This window comes from Hesperophylax consimilis, chromosome 23 (assembly GCF_061612785.1).
Source record: "Hesperophylax consimilis isolate HC1 chromosome 23, BYU_Hcon_1.0, whole genome shotgun sequence".
Lineage (NCBI taxonomy): Eukaryota > Metazoa > Arthropoda > Insecta > Trichoptera > Limnephilidae > Hesperophylax > Hesperophylax consimilis.
Genome location: NC_142858.1, coordinates 20,729,528 through 20,746,612, shown reverse-complemented (window position 1 = coordinate 20,746,612; position 17,085 = coordinate 20,729,528). Strand labels below are relative to the sequence as shown.

Here is a 17,085-nt window from a genome sequence, read left to right as displayed (position 1 = left end):
GCTATTTGATATTCACGGTCGCTAAACCTGTTTCATCGCACTTGCTTTGAACGGTCTTTAGTTTAGAGGAAGTGTTGCAACAACAAGAGCAAATACCTCACCAGTTCTGGTGAACTTTGTATTCTTATTAGATTATTTTTTAAATACATCTGTTAGAATTTTACTTTTGTTTTCGGTAATGAATGCAACCGATATTGCAAACATTGGAATTAAGTATCTAACTGCTCAAAAAATTTTATGTTTATTAAATTAAGAAAAATGGTAGAACCTGCAAATTACGTGACTACTTTTTAAAAATTTATCGATAGCCTCGTTGTCGATGTAAATAGATTCTATCAATCACGTAAATACGCGGACATATATGGATTACTCTGAAATCGGATGACAATGCCGCAGTCAATATACGAAATAAATGTTGGTCCTACCGGATCAGCATTTAACGAGATTAGTAGAGTTGTCGACTCCAGTTCCCGTGTAGGAAGAATGAATGAATACTGAATCCTCAGTCAAACCAAATTTTAAAATATATATTAGAAAAACTTCGGATTTATTTTTTCAATTTTATGCACCGATTCTAGTTTGTTGTTTGAGTATTTAGTGGGCCAATTTCGGTCAAGATCAATTTTTTCCTTACTTCCGGTGAAATTGATCAAACCTTTTCAAATGTTGAGGCGAACACATCACTTTTATTTACCTGTCTAAGAGTCAACTGTCACTGTCATCAATTCAGTGATGTGTTCGCGTCAACATTTTAAAAAGTTGACGTGAACACATCAGTTTTATTAGCCTGTCTGGGGTCTAGGTTATTTTTTTTTTGGAACCAACAGTCATAATATTTTGAATAGTAAAATATATTACAAATAGCATGCTGTGTAGTAAAATATTGTATTTTACTACACAACCAACAAAAGGTTTTAAATTATGTGTCTTAATTTAGTGAGTGTAAAGTAGAACAGAGTTACATTATCCTATGTATTTTACTACACAACCAACAAAAGGTTTTCAATTATGTGTCTTAATTTAGTGAGTGTAAAGTAGAACAGAGTTACATTACCCTATGTATTTTACTACACAACCAACAAAAGGTTTTCAATTATGTGTCTTAATTTAGTGAGTGTAAAGTAGAACAGAGTTACATTACCCTATGTATTTTACTACACAACCAACAAAAGGTTTTCAATTATGTGTCTTAATTTAGCGAGTGTAAAGTAGAACAGAGTTACTATGGGTTATTATTAGTTATTATATTTAGCCTATGGGTAGGGGATGGTGGGAGGGAGAGAAAAAGGATGGATCTAGTTTTTATTTTTTGATTTTACGTTTGCACATGTGAGGTGCTGTGTTAAATAAGTCGAATTGATTTGGGGAGACCCTTTGATCTCTCCAACTGGTCACTCTTGACCCATCGCCACTCGTGTCACTCCTGGACACACTGATCCCAAGATTTCCATAAACCCCTCATACCTTTTTCCTTCCCTCCTTCCTTCACTTGAAAATACCCTCCACAAAATGTTACGTGTGTATGAAGCGCGGTGAGTGAATGTGTTTTTTGTTTTGAGTTAGTGTTACTTTGAGAGATGTTTGATGTGTTTTGTCTGATGGCCACTCTTAATTGCATTCTTTGAAGTAGTTCCGGACATTCAATCATAGTTTGGCTATTTTTTTGTAAATGGAGTTCTCCAAATATTTCACACGTTTAAAATATTAATGTCGTTTATTGAATTAACATATTAATGTCGTTTATTGAATTGATACACTTCATTTAATAAATACTGTTATTGCGAACTTTTAACTTGATTCATGGTGTTGCATAGAAAGAGGCAGAGCGCTCCTCCTCTGGTATTGTCATCTCATTCTACACTAATTAAATGAAGTTAGTTTTTGTATGCCCCAATGCTGCTTTTAATGTACATATTTTTCTTCTTTGCCAAGTAAAAAGTCGCATGATATTTACGACATATCAATCTTAATTTCTGTGGTTGGTGCATTTATTTTCAAACTTTTTCAATATATTTGGTCTTTTCGCTTGGCAATGGCAAATTTCCGATGGCGCGATTTTCCACAAAAAATAGCGTATTAATTATTACAATTTTCCACAAATTTAGGTTGTGTGTCTGTAACTCCGGTTCAATGAACTCTAAAACTCGACATTTCTTTGAAGTTAAGTGTCATTTCCAAAATTTAAGTTTATGTGCAAATTTAGACATGCGATAAATACCCGCCTATAATATAATATTTTTAACAGAAATCTCTATTCAATTGCCATTCAAAATTGGAACTGATTACATTACATAGATGAAACACGAATCGAAAAAATGGTTCAATTTTTCCAATTAGTCCAATTTGAACTGCTACTCACATAATCGGCGAGATATTAGCACACAATAGTGCCTCTTTAAATATCCCATTGTGTTCCCAATATTATAAGTTCTTTTTTATTATTCTTTGCTAAGTTAACTAAACCACTCGAGTGGTTGCTATCCAATTTCGAATAGGTGATTTTTATTAATTAAAATTAATTATAAATTTAACGATTTTTTAAAGAATTTTATAAAATCTAAAAGTACAGGATAAACGATGAAATTAAGGCGGATTCATTGACTTTAAATCGCAGAAACCAGTTCATATGTTCCTGTACGAATATTTGGAGATTAGATATTAATTAAGGCGATGCCATACGTAGTAATTCAAAATCATGTGTTTTTGGTTTGAAAATTTGGTCGCCTAGAAATGTTTCAGATGCTTTAATTAAATACTGCGAGTAGAATACATCTTGGCCTTTGAAATAATCGAATATTTTTTAGATAAGTCTTTTTATAAGCCCCGAAAAAAATAATGTAAAGGCCTATGAAAACTGCTTTAAAGTTCAAAATCTCCCACTTACGAACCCATTTTCGGTTATGATTTTATTGTATAATGTGGAAAATTAAGTTATTTATAAAATGATCGGAAAAAATTAAATATTTATGCCTGAACATCCACAAAATAAAATAAAAGGCACTTTTTGGCCATGTTTTTTTCTTGCATAAATCAAAACAGGCGGATGGTGTTAAGCGGGAATTTAAACCTTATCGCCATCTACGTAAGGGTTGTTATTAATAGCGGTTCAATTTAAAATATTACACGACGTAGTGCATCGCCTTAACACGAAAATCGAACACCCGGAAATCTCCATCGCTCGAATAGTTTTAAAGTAATGCCTCATAAAGTGTTTAATGTATGTGTGTTGTGTGTTCCAGTGAAGGGGGAAGATGGCGGAAGCGCACTCCGCCGTAGCCTTCTCCTTCGCCATCACCCACGAGGGATGGGACGTGAACTTTGACCGCGAGGTGCTGTACCTCGTCTGGGAGTCCGGCGTGCGCTCGTGGAAGAAGCGCCTTGCCAGGTTCAGGGTGAGTACTCGTACCCAGTACCTAGCGTACTACCCAAAGATATTAGAAGATATGCTATGTTGGCCGCCGGACCGTAGGCGGAGTACTACCTAATTAGGGTACTTTGAATACTATCGGGACGTGTACGCACAGAAATCTGTTCTATGTATTAGTGCGGATACCTTAGCGTAAGCGAAGGTGTGCAGTAGTATTGGTGAACAAAACCGGCGACACTGGACAAAACAATTCCACACAGTATGAACTGCTCATAGCACATCTCGTTCTTCTAATATCTTTGGTACTACCTAATTCCAAAGGCGGCTTGTGACTTTTGGGTGTACTAGAGTGCTAATATTACGAAATGGCATTATTGATGTTGTTTGGCCGTGCGTCGCACGGATTTCCTGAAAATCTTCATACAACAAAAAAGAGTTAAAAAAAATTAATAAAATCGTTTTCAGCTACAACAACATCAATTAGGCCATTTTTGTAATATTAGCACTCTATTACACCCAAAAGTTACGAGCCGCCTCTGCCTAATTCCCTTTCTTCGTGCCTTGAAATGTATATAAATATAGTCTTGGTGATTAAGAAATCGTCTCCGCTCTTCAAAGTACTTCAACTTTACTGTTTCACAGAAATTCAAATGTAACATTGTCATCAAATGGCCATTCAGCGCCATTTTGTGTTTTTGACATTTGAAAGTTCTCTTTAAACGCCGATTCTCGGTGCCTTTCAGCTTTCTATCAAATTGTAATAATGTGACATACTTAACAACGTGATAGTTGTCCCTTTCTGCTTATCACAATTTACTCAAAAGCTAAAACTTACTTTTCGAATGGACATTTAACGGAAACCTTTCCAAATACCTCGGCGACCCTGACGATCTAGGGGGTTTTGCCCTGACCTCCTGGCAATGAGAAAGTGCATCGAGGAATTCGTACTTATTTGAAATACATCGACGTCGATGATAATAACGGAAACGAGTTTTACACATTTTGTATTGTATAAACAAGTCGTTTATAATGATTTATTGATCAATATATTGAATGGAAGGATGTCTCGTGATTCGTAGTCAATTTTTATAATCAATTGTAACTTCGACATTCTCTTCGGTGGTAGGCAAAAAGGTTTACGAAGGTACGACAAGAAATTAAGTACCTATTGGCACTGTACTTGTTTGTGACACATAGCCTCGTGGGCATTATATTTCTTGATCTAGTTTTCCGTACAATATTCTACGCATTATTATGGGACGACTTCAATTGTTCTGGAATATGAATTATGTTTTATACGTCCAATTTATATCAATTGATTTATACTAGTTAACCTTAACCACTTTGAAGGGTATTTATTTAGTCATACTTCATGAAATTTCTAAACTTTTCTAGACTTTAAGACTGTTTGTTATCGATAAACTGATTTTCAAACCAAGGACATTCCTCTTCTCGCATGGCTGTGGGTTAAGTAAAACTGGATTCTCGAACCCATACACTGCAATCACTCGTCACTCCTTCCCGTCCTACTCCAATCGTCTTTCAAACAGTCTCATTTCTTCCTCGGTCTTCTTGTTCGCTTACGCTGGGGCACCTCAACACTCGTGTACCGTCATCTGGCATTCTTTCATTGTCCAACCAATCGCAGTCTCAGGACCTAAAGCATCTTAAGGTGGTATCATGATGAATTAGAGCTGGGTCGTTCACAACCCACTGGCGAAGTGTTCGGATACTTTTACACGTGGAAAAAATGCTATAAAGTAGAAAGAGAGATCGATTGAAAGTAACCGTACTTACGTTTGACATAGGTAGAAAGTAGGTAAACGATAGCCTATTTTAGATTTCAGGTAAACACCATCTGTATTTGTATGTCACGAGAAAGAGATTCGTGATGCCCGGTCTACAAAATTCAGATATCTATGGTCGCTCGCCACAGCGGCATTCATAATTGGACACGGGACTGGACGATCGAATCTTTTATCAAAAAGTAAGCGACACTCGTTGGTGTTTGGGTTACTATTAGCGGGTAGATCACAATCGACCCAAACCTATGATGAATGAACCCGAAAATTGCATCGAGATCGGTGAAGTATTCCATGCGAATACTATTTTCACCTTTTAAAATTGTATGTAGGTACCTACATTCACACAACAGTGTTATGGTACATAACGTAGTCAACCGTGAATATCTGAAATCAGATTATGTCATGTGACATATCGTTAATTATTCAATGCAACAAGTAATGTTGTTGTATTTTGGTGGAATTTGGCGTCACGGTTACGTCAGCTTAGTTCGGGAAGAATGCCAATGGCGGTTTTCCGAGATATCAACACTTTATACTTGATTGCTTTCAAAGTTCAACGAGTCGATGACTTTACAGATTTATCTCACGACGCAGTTCTACATGCTCATCAAACTCCTGACCAGGGATATCATAATAGCTTAGCTAAGTCGCGTATTTTTCACTCTCATTACTTGAGTTATTCGCCGCAATTATCCAATCTCACGACTTATCGTAATGAGCGTTTTACACAGTACTTTTTTTTGCCAAATTTCCATTTAAGGTTTCGGGGTGAAAAAAGTATATATAGTTTGATAAAAATACTGTAACAAGTTTTATTACTGATTGTGAGCGTGTATTACTGTTCAATATTTCGAATTACGTTCGTACTTTTGATGATCGGTTGCCGGCAACACTAAAGGCAAATGACAGATGCTGAACGGGGATCGGTGTGGAAAAAAAAACATCGTGTAAAACGCGCATTAGTAGTTCTGAAATATGACCCTTGATATAGCTGCCACTACAGGCGTAAATCTTAGGCGTATCATTATCGATTTGTCTATTATATCAGTGAAAAGGTAAACAGACAGAAGTAAGCTCATTTTTATCTTACTTCAGATGAAGTTTGATCAAAAGTTGTATGTTTGATTCTAGAGAACAGATAATCAATTTCATTGGCTTATCTATTGGGGTATCAGTTGAAAAATCTTATTAAAACTGGCGACATTAGGTTCCTTTCAATTCGAGATTGGGTGGATTATCTATTCTATGTATACAGGGTGTATCGGCACGTACCCGACAAACTTTAACCAGCTATTTCTTAGCACATTTGGAGTAAAAAATGTTATGGGCACTTTGCTGTCCGGTAACATTTTTTTTAATAAAAAATTTTTCATTCATATTTTCACTACATGTCACCACTGTTTTATCCTTTATCAAAGTTTGAAAACCCATCCGGCAATATTTTATTCGAATTCGTTGAATAATGTACGTACGTACCTACATTGGCGCGCTTTTACAATCACAATGAAATGGTATGGCACCATTCGTCTCATTTTTAACTATTATTATTTAGTGTGTATGAAAGAGCGAAGATGCTTTTTGACACCCTTGATAATAACAGCCGTTGAACACGAGAAACAATGACAGTGACGGAGTGTGGATTTTTTATATTTTTTTTGTTTTTAATTTTTAAAAAATGTTACCGGACAGCAAAGTGCCCATAACATTTTTTACTCCAAATGTGCTAAGGAAAAGCTGGTTAAAGTTTGTCGGGTACATGCTGATACACCCTGTATACACAGTAGCAAATTGGCTTCCAAATGAGTGCGCCGAATCCCAGCTTGCTTGCCACATAACACATTACGAATGTTAGCTAATGCGATGAGCAAAGCAAATGGATTGAATTGAGTTTGAAGGACTTTTATAATAATAGTAAAGTCAGCACACATTCGTTCAAATTAAGTACTTAGGTCATGCTTACCAACAAACAATACCTTATTGATTATTCATCAACTTCCGTATCTTATGCCTAAAAATATTGGGTAAACACAGGAAATATATTGGACCTAAAAACGTGGTTGATTAATTCTTGATTCACTTACATGTAATTTACATTCACCGATAAAATACAAATATTATACATGGTTTGGGTAAACAATGGGGGTTATTTAAATATTACAGCATTAAAATATTCTGTGTTCATTGTGTCTTAGTATATAACCCAGTGCCCAGTTTTATTGAAATAGTTGACGGCCTCCGTGGTGTAGTGGTTACGAATCCCGAGTTTGCGGGTTCAAATCCCTGATTGGGCACATAAATTATATTTGATTAGTTTGTATTACCTATTTCGAAAAGCATGAAAATAATATATGTATTATATTGGTGAAAGACCATTATTCAAAATTTAAACGTGGCTTGAAATGGCTTTAGCCGTGTTTGGTGACCAGATCTGAATAGCCAGGTACTTCCTCACCTTCCCCTTCTCCATCTCATTCCCCTCCCCACTACCTTCAGCCTTACAACATACCCCTATTTGGGGATGCCATAGTCTCACTGGCTCCAGACGGTTAGAAGCAATTGGGACTTTTCTGCGGTATTCACATAAACAAATATAAAAACAGTCAAATGTGGTTAAATTGTGGTGTACGGCCATTGATGTATTATATTTAGACTGGCAGATAAAACCCATTGCCGTTGTTGGAGAACATCGATAGTTATTTTTTAAAATAACAGATGACGCCACTTCCATTGCCAACAATCCTTAACTGTACGGTCATTCAAATATAATATATCAGATGAGGCATGAAACGAATGAATGGGTTACTTCTTTACTTGCAACTAACTGACCTCCAACGCTCTAACTAAAACTATCGAATCCGTTCTACGCGCACCGCATATCCCGTTCTTATAGTGGAGCACGTTTCAACGAGATATTGGTAAGCAAGAGCGCCTCTAATTGTATAGCTCTATGTTTACGGTTTTATTTTTCGGTAAGTAAAAGTTATACTAGAGCAAAATCATCTTTATTATGGAAAATAATTGGACCAGTTTGACGAGGTATCATGTAATATGACTATTTTACTTAAGCATAGTTTTGAAAAAGCCAACAAATTTATTAATAGATGTATTTAAAAATATAATTTGACTGAGGATTGAACCATCCTCCCCATGGGCTGGAGTCAACCGCGCTAACAACTGAGTCAAATCCCGATTGCAAAGATTTCGTATATTAACTGGTGTAATGTCGTCCAATTTCAGAGAAAAGCATGTATGTTCACGAGTGTATGCGTCATTGACACAAAAGTTGATAGAATGCATTGTCACCGACGAGTCTACCTGCCGAGTCTCAGCTCGATTGGATGTCGGGAAGTGGGCTGATTTCCGCTTCAAAGATTTGCGTTTATTCATTCACGAAAACGAAAGTGAAATTCCAATATATATATATATATATATATATTTATTTATTTATTAAATACAAATTAAAGATTAATGAATCCTTGACTGTCCAACTGTGAAAGTTTCCCTTTTCAGGACAATCAAATTGATAGGTTTAATTCATATTAAGTAGGCATTTTTACATAAAAAACATATGTTATTGAAATTCTACTCCAATGAAGAGTGCTAGCTCTTGAGCTTGGCGTAGGAGTTATTTCACAATTATTTCATGTTTATATCAGTAATTAACATAAATACAGTACAATAAATATAAACTTAAAAGAGGATTGCGACGTTAATTTTGGTTGTAACATGAATTGAAGTTATAACATTTGAAAGGTGATATTAATTTTTTTAAAGATAAATTTGACCTTTTTTTTGAATAAAATAAAATCTGGTATTTTTTTCACTTCTTCGGGAAGACTATTAAAATATCTTATGCCTTTGTAAATGTAATTATTGTGCATTTGTTGATTTGAAAATAGAGGAATTTGGATGTTAAAATTATTAAAATTATTAATTTAATTACTTGGTTATTATAAGTGATAGAACAGTGAAATTTTCGTTCGCGATAAACTCATTACGAGTATTATTTTTCGGTACTAAAATAAATAAAATATTATCTGTAGTTTTCAAATGTGGCTGAAAAATAGATTGTATGGGAATTGTCACATCTGTTTCACCTTAAGGATGAGTTAAATTTAAGTTTTTTTATTACAGTTTCTTTATATATTTGTAATATTGCATCTTTTTTATAGAGGTCTTCAATATTTGGTACTTCGAAAATTTTGAACAATGATGCTGAAGAGAATGTTGGTTGTTTTTTCAAAATTACTTTAATAATTAGTTTTTGTACCACTTTTACAGAGCTTAAAATTTTTTTATATGCACCTCCCCACCCAATGATTCCATACTGAAGTAATGATTGGACTAGTGCGTAATAGACTTTTTTCAGGTTGTTTAGCTTGAGAACATTTCTTAATTTTTTTTTTTTTTTTTTGTAATTATTTTTTATTTTTAATAATATGTTTACATGGTACATAATTAATTTTACATCTTGTATTTTTTTACTACTCTTCCATTGAAAGCATTTGCTTGTGTAATGTATATTTTTAATCTAATGAATATATAGATACATTTTCTAATGCGCTTAACAAGTTCACATATGTGTCTGTTCCATTTCATATGTTGGTCTACAATTACACCGAGGTACTTTATTTCAGTTGTTTGGTTTAGTATGGTACATGATTTATTACAAACATCTTTGTTACATTTTTTGTTGTGTATTATTATATGAATGTTGGGGTAGGTTTAATAATACAGGGTTTTCCAATAAGAGGTGTTATTTTGATATTAAATCGTAAAAGATCAATGGTTTCGTTGCTTGTGTGGCACGTAGCGCCGTCTTGTTGAAAGTAAACGTTGTCCAGATCAATACCACCCAATTCCGGCCATAAAAAATCATTAATCATCTCTCGATAGCGCAATCCATTCACCGTAACTGTTGCTCCAGCCTCATTTTCGAAAAAGTAAGGTCCAATGACTCCGCCGGACCATAAACCGCACCAAACAGTCACACGTTGAGGATAGAGAGGCTTTTTCAAAAATAACTCTTGGGTTTTCCGAGCCCCAGATGCGACAATTTTGCTTGTTGACGAAGCCACCGAGGTGGAAATGGGCCTCATCACTCAAGATGATGCATTTGATTCACCCAAGTGAATTTTTATAATTTCAATGCGTTGTTGAAGCGTGTATCGTTCTATTTTTATTAATGGCGTAGTTTCTACTTGTCAAATGTCAAAAAATGACAGCTTCAAAGGTAACATCTACCGAAATAGCGGGCTATTCAAAATAACACCTCTTATTGGAAAACCCGTTATAAGAGATAAGTTAGGTGAGCAACTTTTTTTTTCATTGTTTCTACAATGTGTAATAATTATATGAACTTACTAAATATTATTTGTTTATCCGTAAGTTAGTATATGTTCATATAAAAAGAGTTTAATAATATTCTTTAAATATGTATCTCTTCTGTATAAATTGTCATTTACCTGATCAGTTTTGGGCTTATGGTGACGATACCCCAAATTCCCCATATTGTTTTAATGATTGTCGTCTGTCTATCGCATACTTACGCCAGGATTAATTTATTTGAAATATTATTTATGGAGTAACATTGCTGATAACAGTCATAACCGAAACTGCACATTTTCTAAATGACGAACATTAGTTCCTTATCTGACTTCTCTTACAATAGTATTCATATCTAAATTGTGTTATTATCTGAAAGGTAATTTTATAGAATTTGCGCGTTTTGTGTTAGTTTACGTCCATGGAAGAAAATGTAATCCTTTATTCTTTCTTTTGTATTTTTTTAACAATTAAATTCATTCAGCTTGCAAACTATACAATACACTACCAGCCACGATTAGACAAACAGAGTCAATAACCAAATTCAAACATGAAATAAAGAAATGGATAACAAGTATTGGGCGTCCCACTATCGCAAACATCTATAAATCAAATTACACGTAAACAATAACAACAATTCAAATACAAAATAAAATATTAGAATCAATAATTTTATAAAAACTCCTTTGTAACTACGTCCTCCAACTAAATGCATTTATATTGCATATATATATTTACAATATTGTCGTACCTGTACCTACTCTTTCTATTACCTGTCTATTGAATCCATAGTTTAAAATGTATACAATTTTGTAATTCGTATTTTGATTTAGTCATGCATGTAAATATTCTTTAAGTATCTGAATACGTCTATCTCGACACAGGTGTACCCTAGTGAGACAGATGTCGATAAATACACGTAAAAAACTTTATATTGATAGATAAATAAATTTAAAATATATATATATATATATATCTTACAGCTAAGCCAAAAGTAGATAGAACGCCGGAAAAGTCGCGGCAACAAAATTATTACCATAAACGCGCTTTTGTATTTTTGGTCATTTTCAGGGTTAGATTAATATTCAATGGCAACCAACGGTTAACCATGGCAAAATGTTGACACCAAAATTTAAATAAGTATGTAAATAAACGACGGAATCCGAAGGTGGTCTTGGGAAATCAGCATTTGAATATCTATTTAATATGTAAATAACTTTTTTTTATATTCAAGACATTGTATAATTTTACACCTCGGCATTCAAAATATACAATATTTATGATTTGCCTAATAAAATGTCAATTGGTGCGAAAAACTACACTTTGTTTTTCTTTCAACCCAAGTTGAGTGTTTCGAGGCTATCACGAAAAATATGAACTTTTCTTCCAGTTTTTTTTAAAGTAAGACCCTTTGTGTGTTTGTGAAGGTTGCTTGTTAGCGATTTCCAAAACAACATAATTATTTATTAGGACTGTAAACAGCTCGTAATATTATTCGCATCTGATTCGACAGTGGCTTATCTTATTTATTTAGTATTAACATCTCTTGTAAATAATTGACTGAGTTATTCTTCATAGCGAAGTCCTGTTTTAACTCGTCTGTAAATTTCGAAGGTTTACTGCCAAAAAAAAATATTAAGAGATAGCGATGTTTTTAATGTTTATGTATTATAATCTGTCTGGAATTATATTAGGTCCCCTCTTATGTCGTGAAGTAGAATTTTATCTACTGTTATTTTAATTTTAATAATAGATAAGAAAAATATTGTAAAAGCACTTATTTTTGTTTATGTGAAAATGAAATACTTTGTATACACCAATTTTATGGCGAAACTTAATGCTAAATCACTATTTTGATTAATCTTTATAACGAATTGGTTTACATTGTGAATACTAAAAAATATGCTTTAGATAAATTGAAGGTTTTCCTATCGTTTCGCTTGAGTAGAATACAATTAAAAAAATTACTCAATAAAAAATATAAATGTAAACAAAAAAATATTTTTTTCCATAGAAATGTATGTACACATAAAGGAAACAACTTTTAAAAAATACAGTATTATAGCTAAGATTATCTGTGACAGTTTCACTTGATTAACTTTTTTGCCATCTTATGAAATTATTTACAAAATAAATAAAAACTAGTGTTGTGCTTGAAATCGAACGTTTTTAGACTTCGTTTGTCAAGCGATTTTAATGCCTATTACCTACAATATGAGGAATTCCAAAAATATACACATTTTTGGCTTGTAGCTTCCTCTTAAGCATTTTGTTTAAAAAACAACATTAATGATTTTTTTTTAAATTAACAGTTACACTATTTCCCAAAACCGGGTTTACTCCAAAACATGTTTGTGTAAGTTACCAACTTTTGGCAACGATTTGTTTTTTACATTCCGGTTAAAGGTGGTGGCCGTGTTGGGTCATTTTAATATAATATTGCTTTAATAAGTAATACTTTGGAGTAGGTATGTTACCTTTCATCGTATATACATAAAGTAGGTACTCTGGGCCTCGGTTATCGACGAGAAGTCATTCCACTCGAACCCCGCGGTTCGACCCACTCGTCGTTCGAGTGGAATAACTTTTGACGTTTGGCGTATGTAATTATGTACATCCGACGAGACTCGAGAATAAGAATGTCGACCAATCTATGTACTTTCGACAGCGATTGCGAGCGGCCTGGTTTGCGATGGAGAATCGATACCCTATTGATGCACCGATATGGTTTATCTGAAGGTCGCAGTGTCTCCGCCTCGGGCACTGCTCGATGAGAAACTTTCCCTTATGATGTTGTCGATGTTAAAAAGTGACTCTGCAGTTCTTTACACTTTTAACACACCAATAAAAACATGACATGTACATGTAACACTTTATAAGTAAAAGAATTCTCGGTTATTTTATCATCTAGACACACTATTTATTTATTATTTATTTATTGGATGATTTATATAGCGCCGCTTTTGTGAGATATCACCTCAGGGGCGCGTTGGGTAGGACACGATCATTCCCAAAACTTGTTAAATAACCTTGTTTTGCATCACATTAAATATTTTCAAGTAGATCTATTTGAATTTAGATTTTGTTTTCTAGAAAGAATGAATACATTAATGAATTAATGAAATGTAATCTTAAACCACTTCCCGAAATACTATCGACCTGAAACTCTGCAGATAGCCTCGTTGTCGGTGACAATGCGTTATATAAAATATTGGTAGTACTCACATACACACGCGAACGCACATGCATTTTTCTGAAATTTGATGAAATGGTAAAAAATTGCATCTGTCAATATACGAAATAAATAGGATTTGGCTTAAGTTATTGCGGTTTTCACTCATTTTTGTCGGTCTCTGAGGAGAAAGGTACAATGCTTAAGTCAAGCCAAAAAATATGTATTTAAGATTTAAAATAAATTTTAAAAGTAACATCACAGCAGTTAAGAGCCAATCCCGGGGAGGAAGGTTCAATTTTAGTCAAACAAAAAAAAATAAAGATGGATCTATTATTTAAAAAAAAATGTTTTTCACGGGTTGATTTTTTAATGTAATATGTAATATATTTTGGTTATATGATATTGGCGCAAGCCCGTAAAAAAAAATGTGAAGAACACTTTCTTGGAAATGGACTATGTTCAGAACCTTGAAATTCACGAATTGTGACATTACTTATAAAGATTAATCCTACCAAATTTAAACGAAAGAAATATACATTTCAAATATGGAATCATAATAATTTTCTGTAGGTATTATAGGTAGGTACTTTATCGCTTGTCTGATTTGTGAAAATGACAAATTAAAATATTATATTATACATAGACGGACACTTTATCTGTCTAAACTAACTATGTCTGAATTATTTACAGTTTAGTTTCAATTTTGAACCGACCACTTTTACAGACAGACCCACAAACAAAATTATTATTAAATTATTAATCAATTATCATTGATTATCAGTAACCAGATAATAATTTAGCTCTCTCTTCAGCGTCGTGAATTAAACAACATTGCTTTAAACAATTCAATTAACTAAAATAATCGCGATCACTGATTATTTATAAGCGGCCAATTGACGTAAGTAATGTGGGCCACAGTTGATAAAATATTATTAGTCTGGGTGCAAGTTCACATTCCTTCTCTACGACGCACAGTGGACCGTATAGAACAAGCAAACTTGACAAAATAAATTGGTTGTCATTAAAAACTAACTAACCATCACGCCGTTTCGCCGCTGGGGTAGGCAGGGAGGACGGACCGCCAAACAACTCGGTCTTGGCACACACTTCTCGCCTCATTCACATTCATACATCGTCTGATACATACTCTTCTATTATTATCACTCTCGACATGGCCCGACTCAAGTATCTGATTCACTTGATCGTGCAATGTCTTCCTTGGGCGTCCCGACTTCTTCTAACATTCGCATTTGCGTCATATATTCTCCTTACACTCCTTTCTTCGCTCATGTCTTTTATAGCGTATTAAATTGTCATTTATGAAGTGTCATAGTTAAAAAGAATTTTCGCTCTTTTTTAATGATATACATAATATATAGCCTTATTTATGATTTTTAATAGCACTGAAATTTCAGTTGTTGTAGAATACATTTTATGAGTGCATTTTGAATGGGTTTTTTTTTATAATTATGTAATTTAAATCAGTCCAAGCTGAAAATTAATCATCTAGGTGATTTTACCTATATGAGTAGACATTATTTTGAAAATAATAATAATTTATTATTATTGATCTTACATATTAAATTGTACTTAAAAATGTGAATACCAGTGATAGATTTCCACTTTATTTGGAAGTACTTAACACATAAAACATGGGTAATGAGAACATTTCAAGTACTTACAAATGAAATAACCTTTACAAAACTCGTTTCTGAAAAATGATAAAAGTTGTATTGTGGTGCAGTTGGGTGAAAGTTGCGGTATATGAATTATAGTTAAAAATAAGATATTATTTCATTTGAACTCAACATTTGGCTGGGAACTACTGGGATAAACATAGTAAATGTCTATTTAATACATTTTTTTTTAATTGTCGAGTAAAATTTCACATTCTCTTTCAAAATTCAATATTTTGTTTACTAATCAAATTTTAGTAACAAAATTATCCTTAAATAGTAGAAACATACCCATTGTAATAATATTTATAACAAAATTACAATCCACAGCACTGCACACAGAAATATATGTTGTCGATTGAAGCACTAAAATCAAACCAAAAAGCAGTCGGTAATTGGAATATCTCATTACCTCGACTTTGGTCACTCGCCGTTCCTCCTGGCTTGTGACTAATTATGAAATACTTAGAATATTTTCTGTTTAAATATTCCTTAACGTGTTCCAATAATCGATTTGTTAATATCGTTTATGACCTTTGTCCAGCTGGCTTGTTCTACACGGTCTTCTGTGCGACGGCGTGCTCATGGTTGATTGTTTGATAAACATTTATTTTCGCTAGTACGAGCTACCTACTTTCATGATCTTCAGACAATTTAATGCTGTAGAAATTACATAATTTGTAAGTTGTCAACACGAGGAAGCTAGCAGTCTAGTTCTGATTCCAATCAGATGTATGCCAAAAATAGGAGGAACTGGCAGAGGAATGACGAAAGGAGATCTCCGAGTTGAATTAAGCAGATTAAGTACGTGAGAGTTGATGGAATAATAAGTCGAAGGCTCCCGACGAAGACATTACAAGAGCAATGAAAGTCAAATCGGGGTCGAGTCATGTCAATAGTCATAACCGAAGAATAAGTATGTGTTGATGAATGAAAGAAGGTGTGCCAAGACATCAATGAAGAGATTGTGTGATGATCAGTTAGTTTGTTTAGCTAAATATCCACGGCAGGGGTGCAAATTTAAACAACCTAAGCTTGTAACGTTATCGTCCGAACTGTGGTTTCTCTATCTTTTATAAGTAATATTGTACTCTTTGTGTTCCTAGTTTGTTTTCTTATACTTTCCGATGATATCTAATGTCCCCTTTGAGTTATTTGATGTTCTCTAACGTTCCTCTTGCTCCTGTTGCAGAACAGCGTCCACAACGGCGTGTACCCAGCTCACCTGCACTCGCTATGGGCCGTGTGTGCAGTGTTGGGAGCTATTCACTTCGGTGGCTTCACGACGCCCTTCGACCTTGTCAATCGGATATCTGGCTACATAGACAGGTGACTATACCACTGCCATCTACTGCCGCACTACACACTCTTCTGCTATGCGATCTGATATGTCACTTAAATATGTATTTCTCATTGATTCTTGCGCCGTCACTAATGTTTTTTTTTTGTTCGTCGGATATGTTTTCTAAAATATATTACGCTTCTCATAGATTAATGTAGCGTAGCGTCGTTAGTTTATACATGCTTTTCAGATAATAGTATGTGTTCCTCGAAGATGTTTTTAACATAGCTAGTTAGTAGTTAGATTTATATTCTAAAATACGTATGTCGGTTGATGCCTGTCTTTCAAATATAAGAGTGCGTATAAGCAGGACAAAATTTCCGCGAGACGAGCCATGAATTACGGGAAAGGAATAAAGCAACCGTAAGCGGCATTTCGCGCCGTTTGCGCTTGCT

At 34.0% G+C, this 17,085-nt stretch overlaps 1 protein-coding gene across 2 annotated transcripts in view; it reads left to right on the top strand.

The window, feature by feature from the left end:
• whd (carnitine O-palmitoyltransferase whd) overlaps positions 1-17,085 on the top strand; it is a 68,317-nt gene that overhangs the window by 6,890 nt on the left and 44,342 nt on the right. For both annotated transcript variants that reach the window (XM_089646018.1, XM_089646017.1), the window contains exons 2-3: positions 3,240-3,392; positions 16,541-16,677. In XM_089646018.1, the coding sequence (XP_089502144.1) occupies positions 3,252-3,392; positions 16,541-16,677 (278 nt within the window). In that variant the 5' untranslated portion in view covers positions 3,240-3,251. The remainder of the gene's footprint in view (positions 1-3,239; positions 3,393-16,540; positions 16,678-17,085) is intronic.